The sequence below is a fragment of the Cricetulus griseus genome, assembly GCF_003668045.3.
Source record: "Cricetulus griseus strain 17A/GY chromosome 1 unlocalized genomic scaffold, alternate assembly CriGri-PICRH-1.0 chr1_0, whole genome shotgun sequence".
NCBI lineage: Eukaryota > Metazoa > Chordata > Mammalia > Rodentia > Cricetidae > Cricetulus > Cricetulus griseus.
Window position 1 is genome coordinate 258748268 of NW_023276806.1, and position 22289 is coordinate 258770556.

At 43.9% G+C, this 22289-nt stretch overlaps 1 protein-coding gene across 2 annotated transcripts in view; it reads right to left on the bottom strand.

Annotated features, from left to right (window-relative positions):
• Btbd9 (BTB domain containing 9) overlaps positions 1-22289 on the bottom strand; it is a 354247-nt gene that overhangs the window by 117484 nt on the left and 214474 nt on the right. For both annotated transcript variants that reach the window (XM_027394408.2, XM_027394409.2), the window contains exon 7: positions 2937-3046. In XM_027394408.2, the coding sequence (XP_027250209.2) occupies positions 2937-3046 (110 nt within the window). The remainder of the gene's footprint in view (positions 1-2936; positions 3047-22289) is intronic.

The following is a 22289-nucleotide window of genomic DNA, read 5'->3' on the forward strand; positions in this document are numbered from 1 at the left end:
TGACACAGTAGTTTCTTTTGCTCTGATAATTCCTCCACGCTTCACCGGTGCCATGTTAGGGTCTCTTGCAACTCTTCCTAACACGGAGAAGACAATCACCACAGACCCATTCTGCTAGAAGGATGTGTCCCAGCAAGATCTACGAGCAGCCATCAAGTGAGATTGGGCTGTGGCAGCAGCAGCCAGGGGTAGGATGATCAGCTCAGGCCCACTCCCAGGGACAGAGGCCCCTGATCAGGTTGCAGGCTTTCCTGCTAAGCTGAGCAAATGAAGCAGCATGAAGAGGGAAAGGCACAGGCCAGGGCGCCACACACCTATAGTCCCAGCCTGTGAGAGACAGACACAGTGGGTTATGAGTTATGAGTCTACCAAACCAAACAGAACAGACACAAACACACCCCCCACCACAAACAAACAAACAAACAAACAAACAAAAAACAAAGAGGAGAAGAAGGAGCAGCAGCAGCACAGAAAGAGTGCTTTGGCGGGAGAGACTAGGATGCAGACCTGACACCACTCCCTTTGCTGTGTCACTTGCTGGCATTAACACATGTTTTAACACTAAAATCTTATTTTAATGACCACAAACGTTTTAAAGTCATTTTTAAGGTCTATAGAAGAATAATTAAAAGACCCTGAACTGTTGAAAGAAGACTGAGAACTGAGAATCTATGAATCTAGACACTCTATTAGAAACCCACAGTATTTTTGTTGTTTTCCTATTTCTTCCCAGCCATGACAATCCCAGGCTTAGTGAGTGGCTCTCAAGGAGGTTTCATCTTAAGATATTCTCCTGTAAGTACATCTGACCTGCCTGTGCCCCTGTAGTGTCCACTCAATCCCTGGGAGGTCTCTGCAGGATGGCTAGCTAAGGGCTACTTGCTGCTAAAACGCATCTGACACAATCAAAATGGACATCCTGTCCATTACTGCTTTCAACAGCTCTGTAAGCCAAGCAAAGCTGCAGTGTCAGACTCGGGGTATTGAGAGCCCGTGCTCCCTGCCTGCCTAGTGTGTGCAGCTCTGAACCGTAAAGATGACCCCCAGGAGGTCCAGAGTGAGTCCCACTGCAGGGCATCTGCTGGTAAGTTCACATGCACAGCTGCCTACCAGCACTGCTGCTGGGGGCGATGACAGTGCCCTTTGCAGTCACACTTGTTGTATGCCTCGTAGAAAGGAGCTTGAATAGGTGTCCTACCAAACCCCAAAACTTCTTGCATTTGCAATCTTCTCCCATCATCTGACATGCCCGAGACTATTACAGACTGGATCAGCTTTGACTAAACAAAAGTGCAGAGCAAGAATGCATGCCTCACTATAACCGATACCAAGTTTTGTTCTTTTAACGACCTCTCTATATGGGCCTGTTTCTTGAGTAATTGTAGTATCAACAAACTTGGTCTTCTTCAGTATGAAGGGGATTTACTTGCATGGGTGAAACATTTATAAGAATGCAATCCTTAAGCCGGGCATTGGTGGCGCATGCCTTTAATCCCAGCACTCGGGAGGCAGAGGCAGACGGATCTCCGTGAGTTCGAGACCAGCCTGGTCTAAAAGAGCTAATTCCAGGACAGCCTCCAAAGCCACAGGGAAACCCTGTCTCGGGGAAGAAAAAAAAAAAAAGAATGCAATCCTTGGGGCTGAAATGTTAACACACAGGTTGGGAATCTACAGGGTCTTGGTTCCTCAGATTTTCTCAGCAAGGCCTCTCCTGACTGCACACAACGAAGCCTGAAGTATCCAGAGGACCTAGGAAGCCCATAGCCACAAATCTACACACCCTACAGAATTAGAAGACAATGACACCACATGGTGCTTCAAATATGTTAATTTTCATTAACAAAATAGCACTAATAATTCATTTTTAATTATATCAACAGTAAAGTGAAAAATAATTATTTTGGTTGAGCTCTGAAAATGTTTTCCTCAATCAAAAAAATTCCAGTCTTGACATTTCTGTACGCTGCAAGGGAAACATACCAGGTGTGGGGACTTTTAGGCTCCAACCATTGACTGTGTGTTGAGTTTGTACTCCTCTTTCCTTTTACAGTCACTGCCATGCTTGAAGACTTGTGTCAGTGTGGGTATGTGTCTCAACATGGACAAGAGAACTGAATTCTCTTCAAAGGCACAGAATTCTATTTTAGGTAAGGCTAGGCAAAAGCATATCCTGTTCCCAACATATATTGAGTTATTTTCCAAAGAAAGCTACAGTAAAAGCACAAATTCAAGGATCTCATGAGCCTATCTTTGCAGGAAGGGAAGAAAAACCCAAGGACATGGGAGTAAGTTGTCTGGAAAGCAAAAGGCACTCTTAACATCACCAAGATCAAGACTAGAGATGGATGGTGTGCAATGGGCCTAAGCAATGCCTAAACAAAGCCCCCCTCCCACAACACACATTCACAAGCAAAGTAACCCTGAAATTAAAATACCCTTGGAAAAATAAACCAGGCAGCTAAGCAGAGTGAATCTGGAACTGACATGTCTATGAAAACATTCCCACAGCTACACATACCATTCATCTCAAATCAAAGCCAACATGCCTTCGTAGCCTTGGAAACTATGACCATCGAATCAATACTAGACCTCCTCCCCAGCCTCACCTACTATTAAATATAGAAAAGCCTTTGGTGTGGAAGCCTTTGCGTGGCTATCAAGAGCAATTTCTATTCTGTAAATCTGGACAACTCCCTAAATGCTTCGAATTCCTAGCTGTGGTATAATATTCATATTTGTTTTTTCTTTAGCTTTACTGAGTTTATTATTTTGAATTCTTCCACAAATAAAGGCTCGCCTCTGTCACTCAGCCATATGGCATTCAAATTCAACTAATGTCCTTAATCAGAGATGATTAAGAGGAACTATTAAAGTAAGAAAAATCTGAAGACAAAGTATCTAAGTATAATATGCAAAACTATCATTGTAATACTTACCTATTAGGCCCTTCTCCAGAGTGAAGGTTTTGTTTGTAAACATACATTCAAAAGCCACAATGTGGAAAATCTTGTTCACTGTGTTGTGAGTCCCAACTATTCGGATATACCTGAGGGTGAAAACAAAGCATATGCGTTGGAATGAGCTCCGCCACAGCCAAGCCAGGCACAGGCAAGTAAGGCATACCACACACACCACACCACACACAGAGCACATGGGACCTTGAAAATTCTCAAGTCAACCTTCTTGACTGGCTCATGGCCATGCCACTTCACAGGGAGTTAAGCAAACCTCAGCTCTGACTCGCCTAGAAATCACACCAAGTACTATTTAGTTCAATCCGTGTATGTCAGAACAAATGTAAACCCATGAGATATTTACCCTGGAGAATAACAACGGTCTTCTACCTTCCTCATGGCTAGGAGTCTATCTGGATTCATGTGCAAAACTACAGGCAAAATCAAACGTTTCAGCTTCAAGAGCTTCCACCCATTGCAGACAAATGCATGAATCAATACTGCTTCCCTGTCCAGAAGGAAACACGCACACAAACTTAAAAAACAAAACAAAACAAAACCACTATGGACATCTTTTATTATAGTACTGCTCCCAAGTCCCCACTGGGAAGTGAGGCCCATATACTTACACCAGTCCCACACTTTACTGCTGGGGAGCCTTCTCTGTAGAGAGGACCCAGCCTGCTCTGCAGCTTCCCTCTGGGCCCCACAGCTCTGCATCTGCACATGGTGTGGAGTTTCACCGGGCAGGTCTGGAGTGTCTTGGCCTGTTCACCCCATCCATTCTCTAGAGGCTTCATCTCTGACAAACAAGCATTAAACCTTGGAGCAACTTGCTCCCTTAGCTCTAAAACGACCAACACTTCACAGGTTAATGAAGACACAACTCAGTCTTCTAAGTGTCACACAGTAACACAGGGAATGTGCTCTATGCTATCTCCCTGGACTTCAAAGGAAGAACCATGATAAATAACTAGATTAACTAAGAACATTCTTCCAAATTGTGAACCATGCACTGAGGGACGGGGGCATATGAGAGAACAGATTTCAATTAGGAGATGGCGGGCCGAGCAAGGTTTTAGTAATATCCTCACTCTGCATGTAGAACAACCTCCGATTCAGATGATAGAATTTTACTTCTAAGTTAATCGCTGCTCACTAATTCCATAATTTCCTAACATTTCTCATCACTCTGAATTAATTGTATAATGTAAAAGACTATTTGAAGCATTCACATTAATGAGACTATATTTAGGGGTTTTGCATTATGGGCCATCTTCTTCCGCTTCTTCCAGCCTGAGCCTCATGGCACTCCCTGTGCACCTCATTTAGCCATCTGCTCCTTGACACAAGCCAATCACTCATCTTCGTAACCCATACTAACGGGATCTCCTGGACTAGCTACTCAGAATGCCTGGACTTACTGCAGGGAGAACCATCCTTCCCTTGCTGAGACCGGCAACCGCTCCTACCTTCTCTTGATTTCCTCAGCCTCAGTGCAGACCAAGAGGGAGGGCTGAGAGTTCATTTAAATGAAATTCTTAATGGTCTGAGTAGTAGAGATTGTGTTGTCTTTTACTGTGTGCTTTCTGGGAGCGAAGAGGTGTACTAATCCTGGCACCTTGGCCTGAATCTAATTTTGATCATTTCCTGTAACCACAGGAACTCAACTAGCACAGCACTTTCAACCGCACATGGCCAAGACAGCCTGAGTGCTGCTGTCTGCAATCTTGGAGCAGGCAGTTGGATGGAATCTGATAATATCCTATTGGAAAGGTTGAGTCACCCAAGAAGGAGCTTTCCTACTGTGCATGGCACAGGAGCCAGGAGGTGACTAACAGGACTCTTCCCTTGGCAGTGCCTAAAGCAGGTGCTTTCTAAACATGGAATCAAGCTCAAGTTTAGAGAACAATCATTTCCCAATTTTACTCTGATGTAAATGGCAGGAGGAGACAAAATTATTCAATCTTTTCATCCCTTGCAACACAGTTACAAGCAACTGAAGACAAACAGTTGTAATAGAACACATTTTACAACTTTAATGACAGTGTTCATGACAATAAACAAAATAATAGATAAGACGAGAAGAACACTGAGAAATGTCTCCAGGTCAAAGCCCCACATAAATGAAGACAGTGTTATCTCCGCCCATAATCCTGAGGTCAAATGGGCCATTCATCACTGTACATCAGGCTTCTTGCTGGCTACACAGCATGCCTGAAACAAGCCCTGACCCCCAGCTCACATGCTTTCTAAGCTTGTACAATACAGCATAATTTACAGAGATGGCTTGATGTCCTTACCCAAGGCCACACTTCAAGAAACGGAACACAGAAAGAAGGAAGCCAGACCCCCTTCTCCTGCACTGAAGAGACAGACTAGAAACAGCATGTGGTTTCAACAAACGTCTGGGTGTCACTGACTGCTGACAGCTTGGGGCCCTACACTAATAATTCAGAGGCCTGTCTTACTTGGAGACCCTTAAGCAATGACTGAGGAGGCACAGACATCTACCACAGACTCATTTCCTCACTAGAGCTCAGAATGGAGTACCCCCGAAAGGTGGATAAGAAGCTGTTAACTGAAAACCCAAGTAAAAGGGTTGGGATGGAGTCCATTTCTTTTTATTTTGTTTTGTTTTTTAACTTTATTTGAAAAGCAAAACAAAATGATCCTAGCATTTAAGCAAGAGTGGACATCACTCCTCTGCCACAGGAAACCCTGGACTGCAAATAAAGCTTGACGTGTGTTCTTTTCCCTTCAGCACTGTCTCTGTGGTGCACAGTCACTGATGTCACCTGGTAACGAGGACAGGGGCAACAAGAGCTGCACTGGTGTGCAGGGAAGAGCAGTGCTAGAAACTGTAGCACTGCAGTTTGTTCTCTCAGAGGTCCTCAACACAGCAGCTCAGGGTGCAGATAATTAAAACTTAAATGGGGCTTCGGAAGGCAGAGAGGCAGCAGATTAGCCGGTTCTGGGGAAGATGAATGCCATCCACATGAGTCCCAGTGAACCCTTCCACTTCCAACACTCTCGGGCCTTCCTTGTAGTCGCTGTCTTCAAGTGGCTGACAAAGCCCAGACTTTGAACACAGTTCAGAACAAGATGCTTCAGTAACGAAGTTCTTCGGAGCTAAGAGACTATGGGTGAAAGGGATTGTGTCTTCCTTAATAAGATAAAGTTAAAATGTTCAGGCCAGCCTACTAAAACTGGAAAGTACTGCTGAGTTTTAGAACAATGTGGGCTTCAGAGCAGTGCAGCCCACCATGTAATGATGAGTCATGAGACAGAAAAAATGTTAAAAAATTTTGAACCTAGGTTTCCTCCTCTATTAAGAAAGGTCAACAATACACATCCAGGTCAGGTTTTCAAAGCCAAACCCCATTGCCAGGTGTAGGACAGTGCCCTATGAGATGGTCACATAGCCCACAGAGTCTACCAAAGTAATATGGGTATTACCATTGTTCTTGATTGCCCACCAGAACTAGTCAGTAAAACCCTATTGCTGAAGATACCACATGTTCTGGATACAAAACACAGAAAAAGTTGGAATTGAGCTGGCAGCCCTCCCTCCCTCCCTCCCTCCCCCTCCCTCCCTCCCTCCCTCCCTCCCTCCCTCTCCCTCCCTCCCTCCCTTCTCCCAGCTAGCATTCAGTGTGCTGGATGGTGCTATGCAGGCCACTGGGTAAGAAAAGCTGTAAAGGATCACATGCCCACTGTTCCAGTAGTGACATGAATGTCCTGGGTCAGCCAGTGCTTCCTGATCAGGTCTGAAGCACACTCCAGTGGAGGGCGTGCATGCCTAGCACTTGCAAAGCTGCTCAAAAGCCTGTCTGTGGCTAAGCAGGCTGGTCACAGGATCTGTTAGGGACCCATTACTTATGTTTGGCCAAATGGACATGTAATTGAACTGCCTCCCAAATGTTTATACTAATACAACAACGCAGCACTCAGTCTTGACCAGAGAAGCCTGCTCTGGCAATGGGTGATGGTCAAAGTGACAAGAATAAGTGACTACTGAGTGTTGATGGCAAATGGGACATACCTCCTACTCCCAGGGAACATCATAGAAGAAGATGGCAAAAGGACTTGGGAACCACAGGTAGGGAAGAGTGTGGTGGAGCACTCACTTAGGATCACACGGCTGCTGCAGTCATCACGACACAGAAGCTGTGACGGCCTGTACCCCCATCCCCCAAATAAGAAGGAAATGAGGAACGGAGGGGGACTAGGTAGGCAGAAGAGAGTCAGTGGAGGTGGGAAGAGGATGGGGAGGATGTTGATTTCAGTACACTGCATACAAGGACTGTTGATTTTAAACATAATTACCAACAAAGTTACCCACAAAGGCCAACAATAGAAACTACAGAGTATTTAAATAAGTTACATATTTTAAAGTCGTCCAAGGCAGAGCTTGGAGAGTAGGATGCCCTTAGAGTAGACTGGTGGGACATTAGTTTGTGGTTTGCACTTTGAACCCTGGGCTTCTTAGGGGAGAACTCCTGACACCAGATGCAGATAGGTGGCGGCCACCCTCTGAGGCACCACAGCAGAGGGGCCCATGGGCAAAGGAAGCAAGCTCTATTAAGAGTGCACATTTCCCAGTGTAAAAAACCCTCCCCTTGGCTCATGGAAGCAAGGGAAGAATTAATGCCTCCACATGAGCTGAAAGCCTCTCCCCTCCATCCCAAGCTTCCCTCTTCAGTAGACAGGAGAAGGACATCCAGGCAGGGGCATAGGGCGTGGTACATCACACAGAAAAACCAAAGGGCTCATGGTTTTGTGCACACCTTGGAAGTTAAGAGTTTTAATTTATTAAGGAACATGAGATTTCAGTAAAGAGACCAAGTATTTTGCTTTGGTGACCTCATGGCTTTATCTGCCTGATGCAGAAAGGTTCAAATACTCACCCTTCATCTGCCCATCATTTCTGTCTGTTAGGGCTAAAGTCTCAGCCCTAACCCTGAAGATGCCAGGCATCTAAAGAGAAAGCAGTGGACCACGCATTCCCGCCTTAAGCCCCCAGTCTCTAGTCCTGCTGGACACCAAGCTGACTTTGTGGTTGGAGCTAATCCTTAACCTTTATCTCAGTTCCATACTGTTCCACACTGAGCATGTTCTAGCATCAGATAAGATTTAATTTTGTTAAGAATATTTAAGTGAGCTCTCAATGGATCGAATGAATCTAAAATTCAATAGGGTTTCAGTCTTTGGGAACCAAAGCTTATTTTCAAATTGGACTTTATACTATTAGCATCAACAGATGCTACTGATAGCTAGTGTTAAAGTGGTGCTAGCTTTTAAGGAGGGATCCTTAAGAGATTCTGTTTTCTTCCAAGTGGCCTTGGAGAACTCTGAGGAAAAATCCTGTTCTTTGCTATGGCTGGGGACAGTTCCCTGACAACTCTCACAAGGGGCCTGGGGTGACCTGGGGTTGGTCACTCCAAGGTTTCTGTTTGGCCTTTCTTTCCCTTCTTCCTCCTGAGAAAGCGCATGGTCCTCCAAGCCCCAGAGCAGCTAAATTCTGCAGGTCACCTATGAGTTCTTCCTCCAATTCTGGGCATACCGTTCGTGCTCTTAACAACAGACCACAAGCTAGAGGAGGAGTGACTTGGGGTCTTGTTGCTAAGGCAGCCAGTGGAGAACAGTTTGCTGCCAGAATGACAAAGAGCTTCTAGAAAAAGCATGTTGCAACAGAAAAGATTTGTAACTTAGGAAACCTTCCCTCTGGCTGGTCTGTGGAGCTATAGATTCTCCTCTGCTGATTGTGGCGAAGCCTCTGCAGCACTGTGCACTCAGAGAGGGAGAAATGTAAAGGTTAAACAGAGCCTAAGCAGCTCAGAGAGCAACCAGGCCCCTTGCTGTGTGGCCTTGGGCCTGTGGAGGGAGCAATGATGCTCCCGCTTCCAAGATACTCAACCTGAAGTGCAAACAAAATAAGAAGCCATCTTGTTTTCCTGAAAAAAATGATGCAACAGAGAAGCCAGTACAAGGAGGGAAAGTTGATGGGTAAAATAATAACCCAGTGTTCTCCAAACAGAAAGCCACCAACACAGATCTAAGCGTCTGCTGTTTCTCATAAGAAGCACAAGTGAATTTTGAACAGTAAGTTTCCCTGTCCCTCAGATATTCGGAGCCTAACATTGCCATTTGCCTTTGACGGGACCAGCTTCCCTTTCGGCAGCCATAACGGCCGAACACGTGCTCTATGATCTTGTCTTAGTCACTAGAGGTTAGGAGCCTGCCTCGTGACAAGGAACCAATCAGAAGTTAGCTGGTGGTGCTATGCTTTACGACCCTGGGTGTACTTTACGGACAAGCACACAGCAATGACACACAGAGCATAGCAACCACCCTGAGAGGGCCTATGGGCCATAACAACCAGTTGGCCAATCAATACAGGGCAAGCCTTCCAAGCCTGGAGGCAAACCAATCGTGAGCCTCTACGTACCCCTAGACACTCCCCTTACGCTGCCCTATAAGATCTTGGTCCTGTGGCTTCTCAGAGTCTTTCCTAGCCATCCGCCATGGTGGGTGGGTGAAAGACCCGAGCTAACATGGGGTTAGCTCATTAAATTACAATAAAGCCTCATGCATTTTGCAGCAAGCTCTCGAATCCGCCTAGTGATTGAGGTTGACCGGGGTCGTAGACCCCGGATACCTGAGTTTTCCAGGGGTCTAACACCTTCAACTTACAAAACTGTATTTGGAATTATTATCCCCCAAACTAAATGTAGTATTTGTATAAATCATGTAAATTATATAAGATATAAAGTTTATTTAGTTTATTTAATTTTCCACTTCTGCATGTAAGCTCTTAAAGGTAGCCTTAGTAAATTTATCCTTAAGATCCACCTTCCAGTTACAAAAAGTTATACTAAGCTCTGAGTGGAAAGACAGGACATAAGCCTTGATCTGGAGACATTTACACTAGGCCACAGGCAAGAGCAGACAGACCCAGGGAATACGTGGATCAAGTTCTTCATCTATCTTGGGCTCTACACGGGAGGTAGGAGTGGAGAGAAGGGTGGAGCACTCCACACCCACTCACTCACATATGGCAGCTTCATCTTGAACTCTCAAAACAAACATGGCCTTTCAAAGTCCTACTGGGAAAACCCAAACCAAACAAACACAAAGGAGAAAGGGTTCCCTTTGTCCCACCCCCAGTGATCAACAGCCTATGCAAATGGTATTACTGAGCACTTGCTATGTGCCTGCTACTCCAAAATCCCTCCCCATGAACTTACATTTAAAGTCAAGAAACAGAAAACAAATTTAAAAAAATCAAACAATTATCTGTTGTTTACAAGATTAACTACCCATCATAGACAAGTGTGCTTAACTAGAAGGTCAAACAGTTATAAACCACTGTCTGGGGGTGAAGGCTGAGTCAGGTGGGAAGACATAAGCAGTTCTGCCCAACATGAATGAGTCTGAGGCCCAGGTCTACCTAACATACTACAGACACTTAGTAGGACAAAGTAAAAAACCCAACCACACAGGCTTCTTACAGCTTAGAGAGAGAAACCAATTTGAATTTCATTAGAAAAACATGCTTTTCATGGTTTAGTTTTCTTCTCTTCAGATTGTAATATTCAAAAGATTATAAGGAGGAAGGAGGATGGTATATATAAAATGAAATTAAATCTGAGATACAAGTAGAAAAGAAAGAAGGAAAGGACAGAGGATGGACACGGAGAGGACAAAACGCCGGGAGTAAGCCAATCCTGCTCTCTGTATGCTGCTAATGTGAGGAAATCACCAATTTTATTACTCAATAAACCATCTGAGACCAACACAAAGTATAACTTAACAAATAGGACGAAATTACCAAAGTTAACATTTCCATTTCTTCATTAACTTTTCCCCAAGCCCAACATGCTGAGGGTGGGGAGAGAACTTCCTAGCTCTATCTTGGCAACAGCTGTATTATCTCTCCCAGTTTACCCAATAGGCTGTGAACTTCCACCAACACAGACAAATGAGCATAGTGGAAGTATTCATTGAAGGAAAAGGCCCGAGACAATCTGTTAGTTTCCTTGTAAATCTGTAAAAACTCATTTCATGACTGTGACTGATAAAACATACCTCCTCTGGGGGTCATGGATCAAGGTGGGCAAATGTTTCTTTCCCCCTTAACTAGGGTGGGCGCAGGCCATTCACTGCAACAAACCTTAAGGACAGAATAATTCTTTCTTCTTTTAGAACAGGCAAATGAACAGAGAAGGAAGTGGGGTAAACAGGAAGAGAAAGAATTTGGAGTCATGGATGTGATCCAAATGTGCTCTGTGCATGCATGCATGCATAAGTCACAATGGTCAGGCAGAGTGGCTCGTGGCTGTCATCACAGCACCCAGGAGGCTGAAGGATCACAACTGCTATAAGTTCAATGGCAGCTTGGGCTGCTGAGAGATGCCAAGTCTCAAAAACAACAAAATAAATTTCTCAAGGTCCTTAGTTTGTGTGGTTATATATGCTAGTTGTGAACGGTTTAAACATTTGTGTGGTTAAATATGCTAGTTGTGAACGGTTTAAACAAGAAAGCAGTTTGGTTCTCCAAAGAACATTTAAGGTTCCTAAGAAGGCAAACTTTGGCTGCCTGAAGAACTGCAATAGTGACTGAGAGTGCCAGGGAGTGAAGGGACGGAGGACATCAGCCTCTGCTCCATTCTGCTGAGAAGCAGCACTGGAATTCAAATCTAAGCTAACAGTTCTGAACACACCACACATTCACAGTCCATACTGACATGCAGTCAGTCATAACGCATGTTCAGACGTGTTATCATATGTGTATGTCACATGTAAACACAACTAAATATCATGTCAATGGTCTTATCATCAGACTGGAGATTGTAAAGCTTGACAAGCTGTAACCCCCAAAGCTTTGTGTCCTTTACACCTACCTAAAGGAACCTGTGTCCAGGCAACAGACCCTCAGAACACTAGCCAGAATGAACTGGGGAAATTCACTCAACTCCCAAAGCCCCAAGTATTCCATCTAATGCCTGGAGTCACCAATGTTCACAGAAATCTTCAGGGACCTTCCTCTTGCCTTGGAGGAACTGGGTACCTCTACTCAGAGTGGAAAGGGAAGGGGTGGAGCAATGGGGAAAAGCAAGGCAGCAATTTACATGGCACACAAATCAAGAGCAGTCTAATTATGTACAGCTCTCAACAAGAGGCAGAATAGAAAGTAAATAAAAACAATACTGGAGAAAATGAGGAGGGCATTCGCCAACCAACACTCAGAAACGGCAAACACAGGAGACACACAAGGACGAGCCACAGTGAGCATGAACACATACAGTGCACCCCTCAGAGTTGCTATAGTCTAGTGTGTGACCGATTTTGCCACAGAAGCCTATACTCCAATTTCCAAACAGCGAGGCAGATTATGGCAGTAGTTTCAATGCTACAGCTATGAGAGACTTGGTCTTTAGAATGTGAAAGCAAGCAAAGCAGGAACGGGAAGATGCTCCAAATGGCACTATCCAGTCTCTAGGGCTGTTTGCAGCAAGAGCTAAGTTGACAGCAGGCTATTCAAACCTGCCAGTTTTTCCAATCAACTTACAGGTCTTTTTTGCTGGTACAGACCTATGGTGCTGAGTCCTATGCATTGCCAAGGTTCACTCTGTAGGCCATCCTCTATCCATATCTCTTGTGGACTAGCAGGCAGCTTGGGAGGTGGAAACAGTTTAGCAAGGCTTTTCTTCCCCTCCCCAAAATGTCTTCAGAGTTCAACCATTCACCCCCTGGGCTCTCCTGGTACAGCATCAGTGGTAAGCCGGGGGTCAGAGAGAACGCCAAGCCTTACACTTGCTTCACAAACTCAAGAAAAGAAACATTTGGGGACAGAGTGCACACACAGAGTAACATGCTATTGTAAAAGAAGTTTTTGCTTTGCTTTGTTTTCTCATTAACAGGAAGATTCTGGGTCCCTGGCAGTAGGACCCCAATACAAACCTGGTACAAAAGCTAGCTGGTTGGAGCCCATCCCCTACAGTGAGATTCCATGCTCAGTCTTAATGCATGACAGAGGGGCCTGGCCCTGCCCCAACCTATTGTGCCAGACTTTGTTGACTCCTCATGGGAGCCCTTACCCATGAGGAGGAATGGACTGGGGGTGGGCTGGGGAGGAAGCAAGGAAGGCTGGGAGGGAGAACTGTGGTTGGAATGTAAAATAAAATTTAAAAGAATGAATTATTAAAAAAAAAAAAAAAAGATTCCGTCCCATCTCTAGAAGCTACTGCTAGCCTCTGGTCCTTGGCCTCTTCAAACAAACCAAAGCTGCCTTTACTGTTTGCTTCTCTTTAATTTAAAAAATAATATTATCAGTGCACATAGTTAAAAGTCAAATTGCCTGTAAGGCTTGCTATGACAAATCATCCTGCTCCATTTCCTCCCCTCCCCAGAGGAGCCACTGTTATCTGCTTTAATTCATTACTTTAGGATTTATCTTGCATCTATTATCAACAAGCTTCTGATGCTATTTCTTGATCTTCTGGTTTTAGGCTTTATCGACCACTGTTTCCCATCCCCCAATGTGGATTGTAACTTTGGGTCAATACCTACTGTTTGCATTATGACTATGTAAATGTTATTACACATAATTCCTACACAGGCTTTTCCCAGTTAGAAATGGCTCAGGCTGGCCTCAAACTCAAAAGAAACCTGCCCACTTAAGCTTACCAAATGGAAGGGTTACAGGTATGTATGTGACACCATGAGGTCACGGCTCAAGAGATTTATGTTTTCCCTCATTTTAGGAATTCTACACTAAACCCTTCCTTCCAGTGACTTCCTCAACATTACAACATTCTGACACATCAAGGAGGTCGAGTAATTTCTTTAAGTTATCTTCCAAGGCCTCCTGAGCAGCCTCAGCCGAGCCTAGCTGCCCTCTCTCCCTAAACCCTCAAGTCCATTCCACAACTGCTTTCAATTCTCTCCAGCTGTCTTCCATTTTGTTCTGCGACTCTGGTGGAGTATACTTACCCAAAAACGCTTCCTGAGAAACGGTTCCTGGGTGATGAAGTTACAGACTTGAAACAACCTTCAGTGTACCTTCCTAGTCAACTGGCATTGTATCTGGGTGTGGGACTTGGAACTGCCAAGCATTTTCCTTCAGAGCTTTCGGGACAATATTCTATTGTTGGTCAACTGGTTTTGCTACTAAACCACCATTGTACCATCTGACCTGAATTCTCTTTTTCTTCTTTAAACCATGGCCTGCTATAGAAGCATGTGGGTCATCTATATGCTTGCATCATCAGGAATTACATAAAGATACATCTTGGGGTCAGTTTTACAATCTGGGAACCCATATATTTCAGTCCAGGTAAAATTTCTCCAATCCTTAGTACTATCTTCTTCTTCTGGACTTTTTCTCAGTGACACTTGAAGTTTCATTGTCAGAACCTCTAACCTTGACCTCTATTTTTAGACATTCTCTTCAGCCATCTTTTCATCATTTTGGTTTTCTTTCTTGGAGAATTCCACATCTGCTTTAATATATTAAATCTCTAACCACATTTCCTATTCTCCAACTGTTCCTACTCATGGCATCCTGTTCTTGGTATAAAATTGTCATGTGTAGTTTAATATCTCTAAAGGTGGCAATGGCTTTTCAAGCTTAATTTCTCCATATACGTTTTTCCTGTCTGTTTTAAGCATTGTATTTTACCAGTTTTCTGATGTCTCATTTTTGATTGAGTTGTGAAAAAGGGAACTGGGCACACAATAGGAAACCTGAAGATACAGTGAGAGAGCTTTAGCTTCACTTTAGGGTTCCCTAAAGAGGCCAGCTGTCAAAGAAAGCCCACTTTCAGATTCTTCAGCTCATCCCTCTTGGGCTGGCCAGATTAGCTAGGGAGACATTTCTAACTCCCTTGTAGAGGGAAGATAAGGACCTGGCTGCTAGTGTTGTAGAAGCAAGTGATAAAGAAGACCAGAAACTATCCCCCCCACTCTCTTTCTCTTTCTCTCTGTGTGTGTCTAAGTCTATCTGTCTCTCTGTCTCTGTCTCTCTGTCTCTCTGTCTCTCTGTCTCTCTCTCTCTCTCTCTCTCTCTCTCTCTCTGTGTGTGTGTGTGTGTGTAGTATAGCATTCTCAACTATGTTGTGTCCCCCACTTAGCTTGGCAACCCCTTATATTACCCTTATCAGTTAAATTCCTAGTTTTCTACTCTGGTTGGGGAGAGCCACTCAAGTTGTATGCAGTAGGCCTAGAGTTCATGCTTGTTTCACAAAGATCTAGTCACCCAATCCTCCTTTTGGTCATCTCTTGCTGGTTTAAGGTTATCACTGTGTAGGTGCCTGGTGCCTTTTCTGAGGACTCAACAGCTTTGGACTCTATTTTCTTCAGCCTCTTTTGTCATTAAGCCCCTGTTCATCGGCTTCATGCTTCCTCTTCCCATTTTCCGTATTAAGAGTTTATTACTAACAAAATCCCTTTGCTCTGTTGCTGGGAGTTTAATTCTGAAGGGTATGAGAACCGATGTGTGTTCACTTTTGTTACCAGCACCCAAAACCTTCTCTACTTTTCATAAGGGAACACCCATCTCTTTAGATAGTCTGGTAAAGCCAGGGTCCAAGCAAGGACTTCTGCTGGCCTTACTGAATCTGAGACCTCTAGCCTTTAAACAGTTGTGGCCACTCAAAAAGGGGTAAGTAGTGCCATAAAAACTACTTTGCCCCCATTTTCATCCCCACTTCAGCCCTAGGGCTACAATTCTATTCCTTATCTCAAAATAACATTACCTTGCAGCTGCTTCTGAGCCCTCTCAGCTCCATTCCTTCTACCAGGTCCTCAAATGCTTGTCTCAGCCAACTCAGCCATTTCATCCTGTAGGCTGTTATTTTCACTAATTAAATGTCCAAACAAGGATATGTCCAGACAGTCCTGTAAATTATCACATTTGGCAGAAAGATTCAAATGACTGACTAGTTTTGTTAGCTTCAGTCTCTGTCCCTCCAGTAGAAAAAGGGGATGTGTTAATTCCCACTGCGTAAAGATAAAGTAATTCAGCTTGTCGTCATATTGAAACAGCTGCACAGGCTGGCCTGGCCGCTTTGTTTATCGTGATAACTGTGGAAAACACCATCTCCTCCCTTCCCACTCTCCAGTACAATCACCAGCCCCACATGCAGATGGGCTGATTTCCACCCTCTGGAGCGCAGACTTGTCTGGTATTCTTCCTGCATATCTGCCATATACCCTTCCTTTGCTGCTGCTGCTTCAGCTGACAATTGCTGCAGGGGACCTCAAAGAGTCAGCTGTGGGCCCTCTGGATGCTCCCGAGCACCCCAGCTCAGCCAAACTGCATCTGAGCTGAGCCATGGGAAGTAAATGCCAAAGTTAGAGGAAGTACAGTAAGCACCCTCTTCAATCCTGAAGCTACTGCAGCAGCAGGAGGGAGCAGAAGGCTAGGGTAGGCAAGCAAGCAAAGGCAGACAGGCTGCCAAGGGCTCTATGTGGGAAACAGGAGGAGCCAAATGCGCAGGCAGAGTTTCTGCGGGGTCCATTCGCTTGTCCCAGGAAGCCCCAAGAAACCCTCAGGTTGGCTGTCTTCCTGGGCCAGTGAACGAGTTAGGACTAAGGCAAGATAAAATGTTTCAACTCTTATCAATTTGTCCAGCTCAGTAGAGTCCAGTTAAACATAATGGCCACCCATCCTTGTCCGTCCAGGACTGGTCTGGTTTTAACACATCCAGTGTCCCATCTCAGGACACTGCTCAGTCTCAGGAAACCAAGTCCACCCACGCTAGAAGGAGTCAGTCCCACTCCGGGAGCCACTGAAGCTCAGCTGCATTTACATTCCATTCAGTGTCTTCATCTTTCAGGTTGGTTCCTGCCACACAGCTGGTTCTCAGCTTGTATCACACACAGGGAACCACAGCAGTACATTAAAAGGTTAGCTTGTGCCTGACTTGCAGCAGAAACCCAGCCTATGTCATCTGGGCTCACCCAGCTTCCTTTCCCTTCTGGAGTCCCTGTCAGAAGGACAAGGCATCCAAGCTCACAATGCAGAATCCAAATGACCATGGCAGAGACTGAAAGTGCCACTTGTCTTGGTGCCCAGGGAAACAGAGCCTCCCTCAATAATTCCAATGCCAAATCTCAGAAAAAAAAAAAAAATCCAGAGAAAGCCCAATTATCCAGGGCCGGATAATTCTGTGCAGATTACTCTGGTTTGCTTTGCCTTCCCCTGCTCTGGCCAGCATCACTTCACTGCTTACAGTATCAGGGCAGTGGAAGAAAGTCACCTTCTTCATTTTAAAGCAGGTTCCTCAGGAAGGGTGTTCAAGCTGTGGGCTCCCACTGCTACTCTGCAAGGAGAGATGATGGGGCAGCAAGGTTGACCCCCTTCTAATTCTCAAACTGAATCAACACCTGAGTCTACATCTGCACTGGAAGACTAGGAAAGTTATTAAATGTCAGGGAAGAAAACAAATGACAAAACTACCCAAGATCCCATCTTTTAAAGAGTTATGTTAACAATCACCAGAGGCAATGGTAACCAGTAGCAATTGTAAGGTATCAGTTTCATAAAGACACTTGAGTGAGCATCTCGGATTCGGCTTGTTCATTTGCCTTCTGGAAGCCTGCTTCCTCATTTGTAGAGGAGAAAGTAATGGTATCGAATTTAAGGGAATTTATAGGAATCAGATACACAGTAAATGTTCAGTAAGGGGGGTGGGCTACTGCAAGTACTCAAAAACATGAAATGAGTGCATTTCCCACAGTTTACTTAGATTTCTATTGAGCAACCACCACACGTTGAGCCCTTTTACATGAGGAGATGAATGTGAACAAGTCAATTCCTATAGGGCCCACTGTTTAATAGAGACAGGAACTTCAATACCAATCTGCAAATATCCTGCAAACAAGCTACACTAGCAGCATGGCGTCACATGGCAATGGCATCTGACTCAGACAGGGACAACCAAGAAATGCTTCCTAGATGTGGTTGCTGAGGACTGAGAGATGGGAAGGGGGAGGCTAAAGGAAGTTGCAAAGGAACACCAAGGCAGAAGAGTAGCATGTTCAGAGTCTGGGGAGGAGAGGTTTTCAACCAGTAGGATGCAATCCCTTTGGGATCGAATGACCCTTTCACAGGGGTCGCCTAAGATCATTGGATATTTAATTTACACACAGGTATTTAAATTACAATTCATAACAGTAGCAAAATTACAGCTATGAAGCAGCAATGAAATAATTTTATGGCTGGGGTCATCACAACATGAGGAACTGTATTAAAAGATCACAGCCTAAACCACAACAAACACAACACAGCCACATATGAAAATGCCCACTACAAAAGCAGACTAATGATTTTGGGGTTAATGCTCCTTTAGAGTGCTGGGCTGCTGGACCACCTTCTCAGTGTGTCTTTGTTTAGTTTTCTGGCACCATTACTAACTATTTCTCCCTTATGCCCAGTGTCTGACATCATGGGTCATTTCCCAGAGTACTTTATGTGTCTGTGCCTCATACACGGGGTTTTGGCTCTTGGGAATGCCTTTCCCTCTGACTCTCTGAATGAACTGTAACTTTTCCTATAATACCACATTCCATGGCCACTCAATCCAAGGAGGATTTGTGTCTCCCTCACCGATGTCTAACTAACTACTGTAGTGTACCTCACACCTCAGGGTGTTAACTTCTACTGTAGTGTGTCTCACACCTCAGGGTGTCAACTTCTACTGTAGTATGCCTCACACCATACAGTGGTAAGTGTTCACTTTCACTGAAAACTCAGGTCTCTTTGAAAGCACAGCTCATGTGCTGTTCAGTTTCCCTTTCAAAACACCCGGTGAGATGCCCAGTACAGTGCACAGGATATATAAAAATATTTACAAACTGAAGAAATAACTGTGGAAAAACAAAAGGCAATTTTTACAGCTGTACACAGGAATTTAACAATGTTTAAAGATTGTTGAATCTCACTAAACAATATTTACCTGAAATTATCCAACTGGCACAGAGTTTGAAACTTGCTTTTTAAGGTTTGACTCAAATCAATCTCAATTAGGCAGTGTTTTCTTTGTCAGAAATCCTTTTTGTGGGCTGGGTGTGGTATACTAATGAACACCTTTGATCTCGGCTACGTACAGCAAGTGAATCTCAGTGAGTTCAAGGCCAGCCTGGTCTACCTATAGTGAGTTCCAGGCCAGCCAAGGCTGCATAGTAAGACCTTTGTTAAAACACCAACAAAAGCCAAATCCTTTTTGTAAGACAGCCATGTGATAGTGGGATAATATCATAATCCGAATGTGCAGGAGTGAAGCTGAAGAATTTGATGATATAGCAGAAGAAAGAAAAACCACTATAGAGGTTTCTAAGTGACAACCGTCAGCAGGTTGGAGATTACTTAAAATACAATAGAATCAAATAGCCATGGAATGATGGCAGGGCTCCTCAAATATCATCACCGAAGAGAAAAAGTTCCTTTCTCAAAGGATATTATTGAGATCTGGCTTTCATGATAGTCTTAGAAATAGATTGTTTCAGAAATGACAGATTTCAATGACCAAAGGAGAAAATGAAGGGGTTTCTTGCTGAACTGTATGGTGCTAGAGACCCTGCCCAGGGCTTTACACATGCTAGGCAAATACTTAACCACTGGCCTACACACTCAGGTTTTGAAGGAAAAAGACATTAAAATCCCCTCTGTCTTGACCATTGTGACAAAAAGGGATATATTGTCTATTTCTATAGGATCCATCAACATACACTTTTTAAAAGGCACTATATTTTGGGGCTGTGACATGGGTAAAGTGTTTGTGATGCCAGCGTGAGGATGTAGGTTTGCATCCCTAGGACACATATAAAAACTGGATGTGTTGTCACACACCTAAAAACCCAGTGCAGGGTGCTGTGGTAGGTGAATTACTACAATCGTACTTGCTAGCCAGTTTAGCAGAGGTGGCAAACTCAAAGATTTAGTGAGAGATACTGTGTAAAAAAAAAAGGGGGTGGACAATAAAAAAGGTACCCAGAGTCAAAGTTTGGCCTCTACACAAACAAACATACTCACATCTGCTAAGTGTGATTGTGCGTGCTTGGCCACACACTCACCCCAATACCAAAAAGAAGTTACCCTAAAAAAAAAACTGTGCTTTATATACATTATATATCCTCAGTGTGTGTGTGACAACATACACACACACACACACACACACACACATATATATATACATATACATACATGGCTATCAGAATACTCTGTGAAAAACACAGAGGAAGGAAAGAAAATTATTTATGCAAACAGACAGGTACAAAGGAAAGAATATAAAATGGCTTGAGACATACATTACTAGGAATAATGGGAAGAAATTAAGAAAGTGGTGAAATTAGGTTCCATGGCAGACACTCTCAGCATGGTTTAACTGCGGTGTGAAGGCATCTTCTGGAATAATAATGCTAATTGTAAATGCCCTCTTAATAAAATGTTCGGGCTGCTATAGCCTATTAGGCAGCAATTAAAGTCTCACATGCTCTGCCACAGTACAGCTGTCACAGGAAATGAGGCCCAGGAGTTCTGGGCACTCAGGGGTTACATGGGCAAGGTAAAAGACGGAAGGCCCATCATTCAAGTCATTTAAAATTGGACACAACATTAGGGAAAAGGCAATGGAGCTGAGTAGGATGAACTAGAGGAAACTAATGTAGCATTTAAAAAAAAATCACATTCATTGATGCCAGGGGACATTTGGAGGACACTGTATTCAAACTTGGGGCTCGTTTTGAAGGAACTGAGTGTCAACTGTCCTTGATCTTGGGGCTGACTCTATAGAGAAAAGCACCAAGCTGAAGTTATCTGTTCAGAAATGATTTCCTTTGCTCCCTTTGGCTCCCTGATGATGATGTCATCATGCATCTGTGAGCTGTCATTTTATATAGACATAAAAACAGACAGAAAATACATTAAAGTGATATGTAATTTTCCATGCAAGTGCTTTCAGACTAATAAGAGTTATGGTTTATGATTAAGTGGAAATTGGTTATTTGCTTTAAATATTTATGATAAAAGTATTTAAAATTAACACTTAAGCAATTCAATCCACAAGATTAAAAAAAAAAAAAAAAAGCCACACTCCCTAGCTGACCTTGGCAGCTAATATGCTATGGCACGTTACCTAGGAGGCAATAAATCACACCCCCAAATAACAGGAAATGGGTCTTTGCCCCTAGTTCTGCTATCAAACTTTGATAATCCTGGGGAAATACTTTCTGATTTTTTTTCTTTTATTGGAAATCGATTTTTCTTACGATATAATGATTATGGTTTTCCCTCCCCCAAAGTCTCCCAGTTGCTCACCATCTCCTCTCCCATCTGGATCTACGTCCTTCCTGTCTCTCCTTAGAGAACAAACAGTATGATAAAACAAAAACAAACCAGAACAGGGCAAAACAACCAAACAAGAAAAAGCCAAAGAAAAACCAGAAGAAACACACAGATACAGAGACAAACACATTTGCACACACAGGAATTCCATAAAAAAAAAAAAAAAAAAAAAAAAAAAAAAAAAAAAAAAAAAAAAAAAACTCACAAAACTGAGAAGTCAAAATATATGAGCAAAGCACCTCTTCGTACAAAACAACAAAACTGACTTAACATCATGAGACAAAGAACCTACAAAGAGCTGCTGAGTTCACATTGTGTTGGCATCTACTGCTTGGCATGGGGCCTACACTTAAGAGTAGTTTGTTTCCTCAGTGAGACTCCCTTGGGGAAAACTAATTTTTCATTTGCAAGAGATTATCAAAGATACCATCTGGGGTAGGGATGGGGCGGGACATGTGCCTACTTCTCCTTTCCGTTATAACACTCCATTCTGGTGAAGACCTGTGCAGGTCACAGGCATGCTGCCACTGTCTCTGTGAGCTCATATGTACACCAGCCCTGTCGTGCCTAGAAGGCCTTGATTCCTTGGTGTCCTCCATCCTCTCTGGCTCTTAGACTCTCTTTCTCTGCCTCCTCTTTTGCAGTTCTCTGAGCCCTGAGGGGAGGGATTTGATGGCCACATCCATTTAAAGGTTTAGCATGTCAAGGTCTCTCACTCTCTGAATATTGTTTGGTTCTGGGTCTCTCCTTGCTCCCATCTGCTGAAGGAGGCAGCTTCTCTGATGATGGCTGAGCAAAGCACAGATCTATGAGGACAGCACAATGTCATTAGGAATCATTGCATTGCTACATTCTTTTAGCAGAACAGCAGTATTTGGCTTTCCCCTAGGTCCTTGGCCTATCTAGTCTCAGGTTCTTAGCCACCCAAGCAGTGTTGGATGTGGGTTTCATCTCATGGAGTGGGCATTAAGTCAGATATTGGT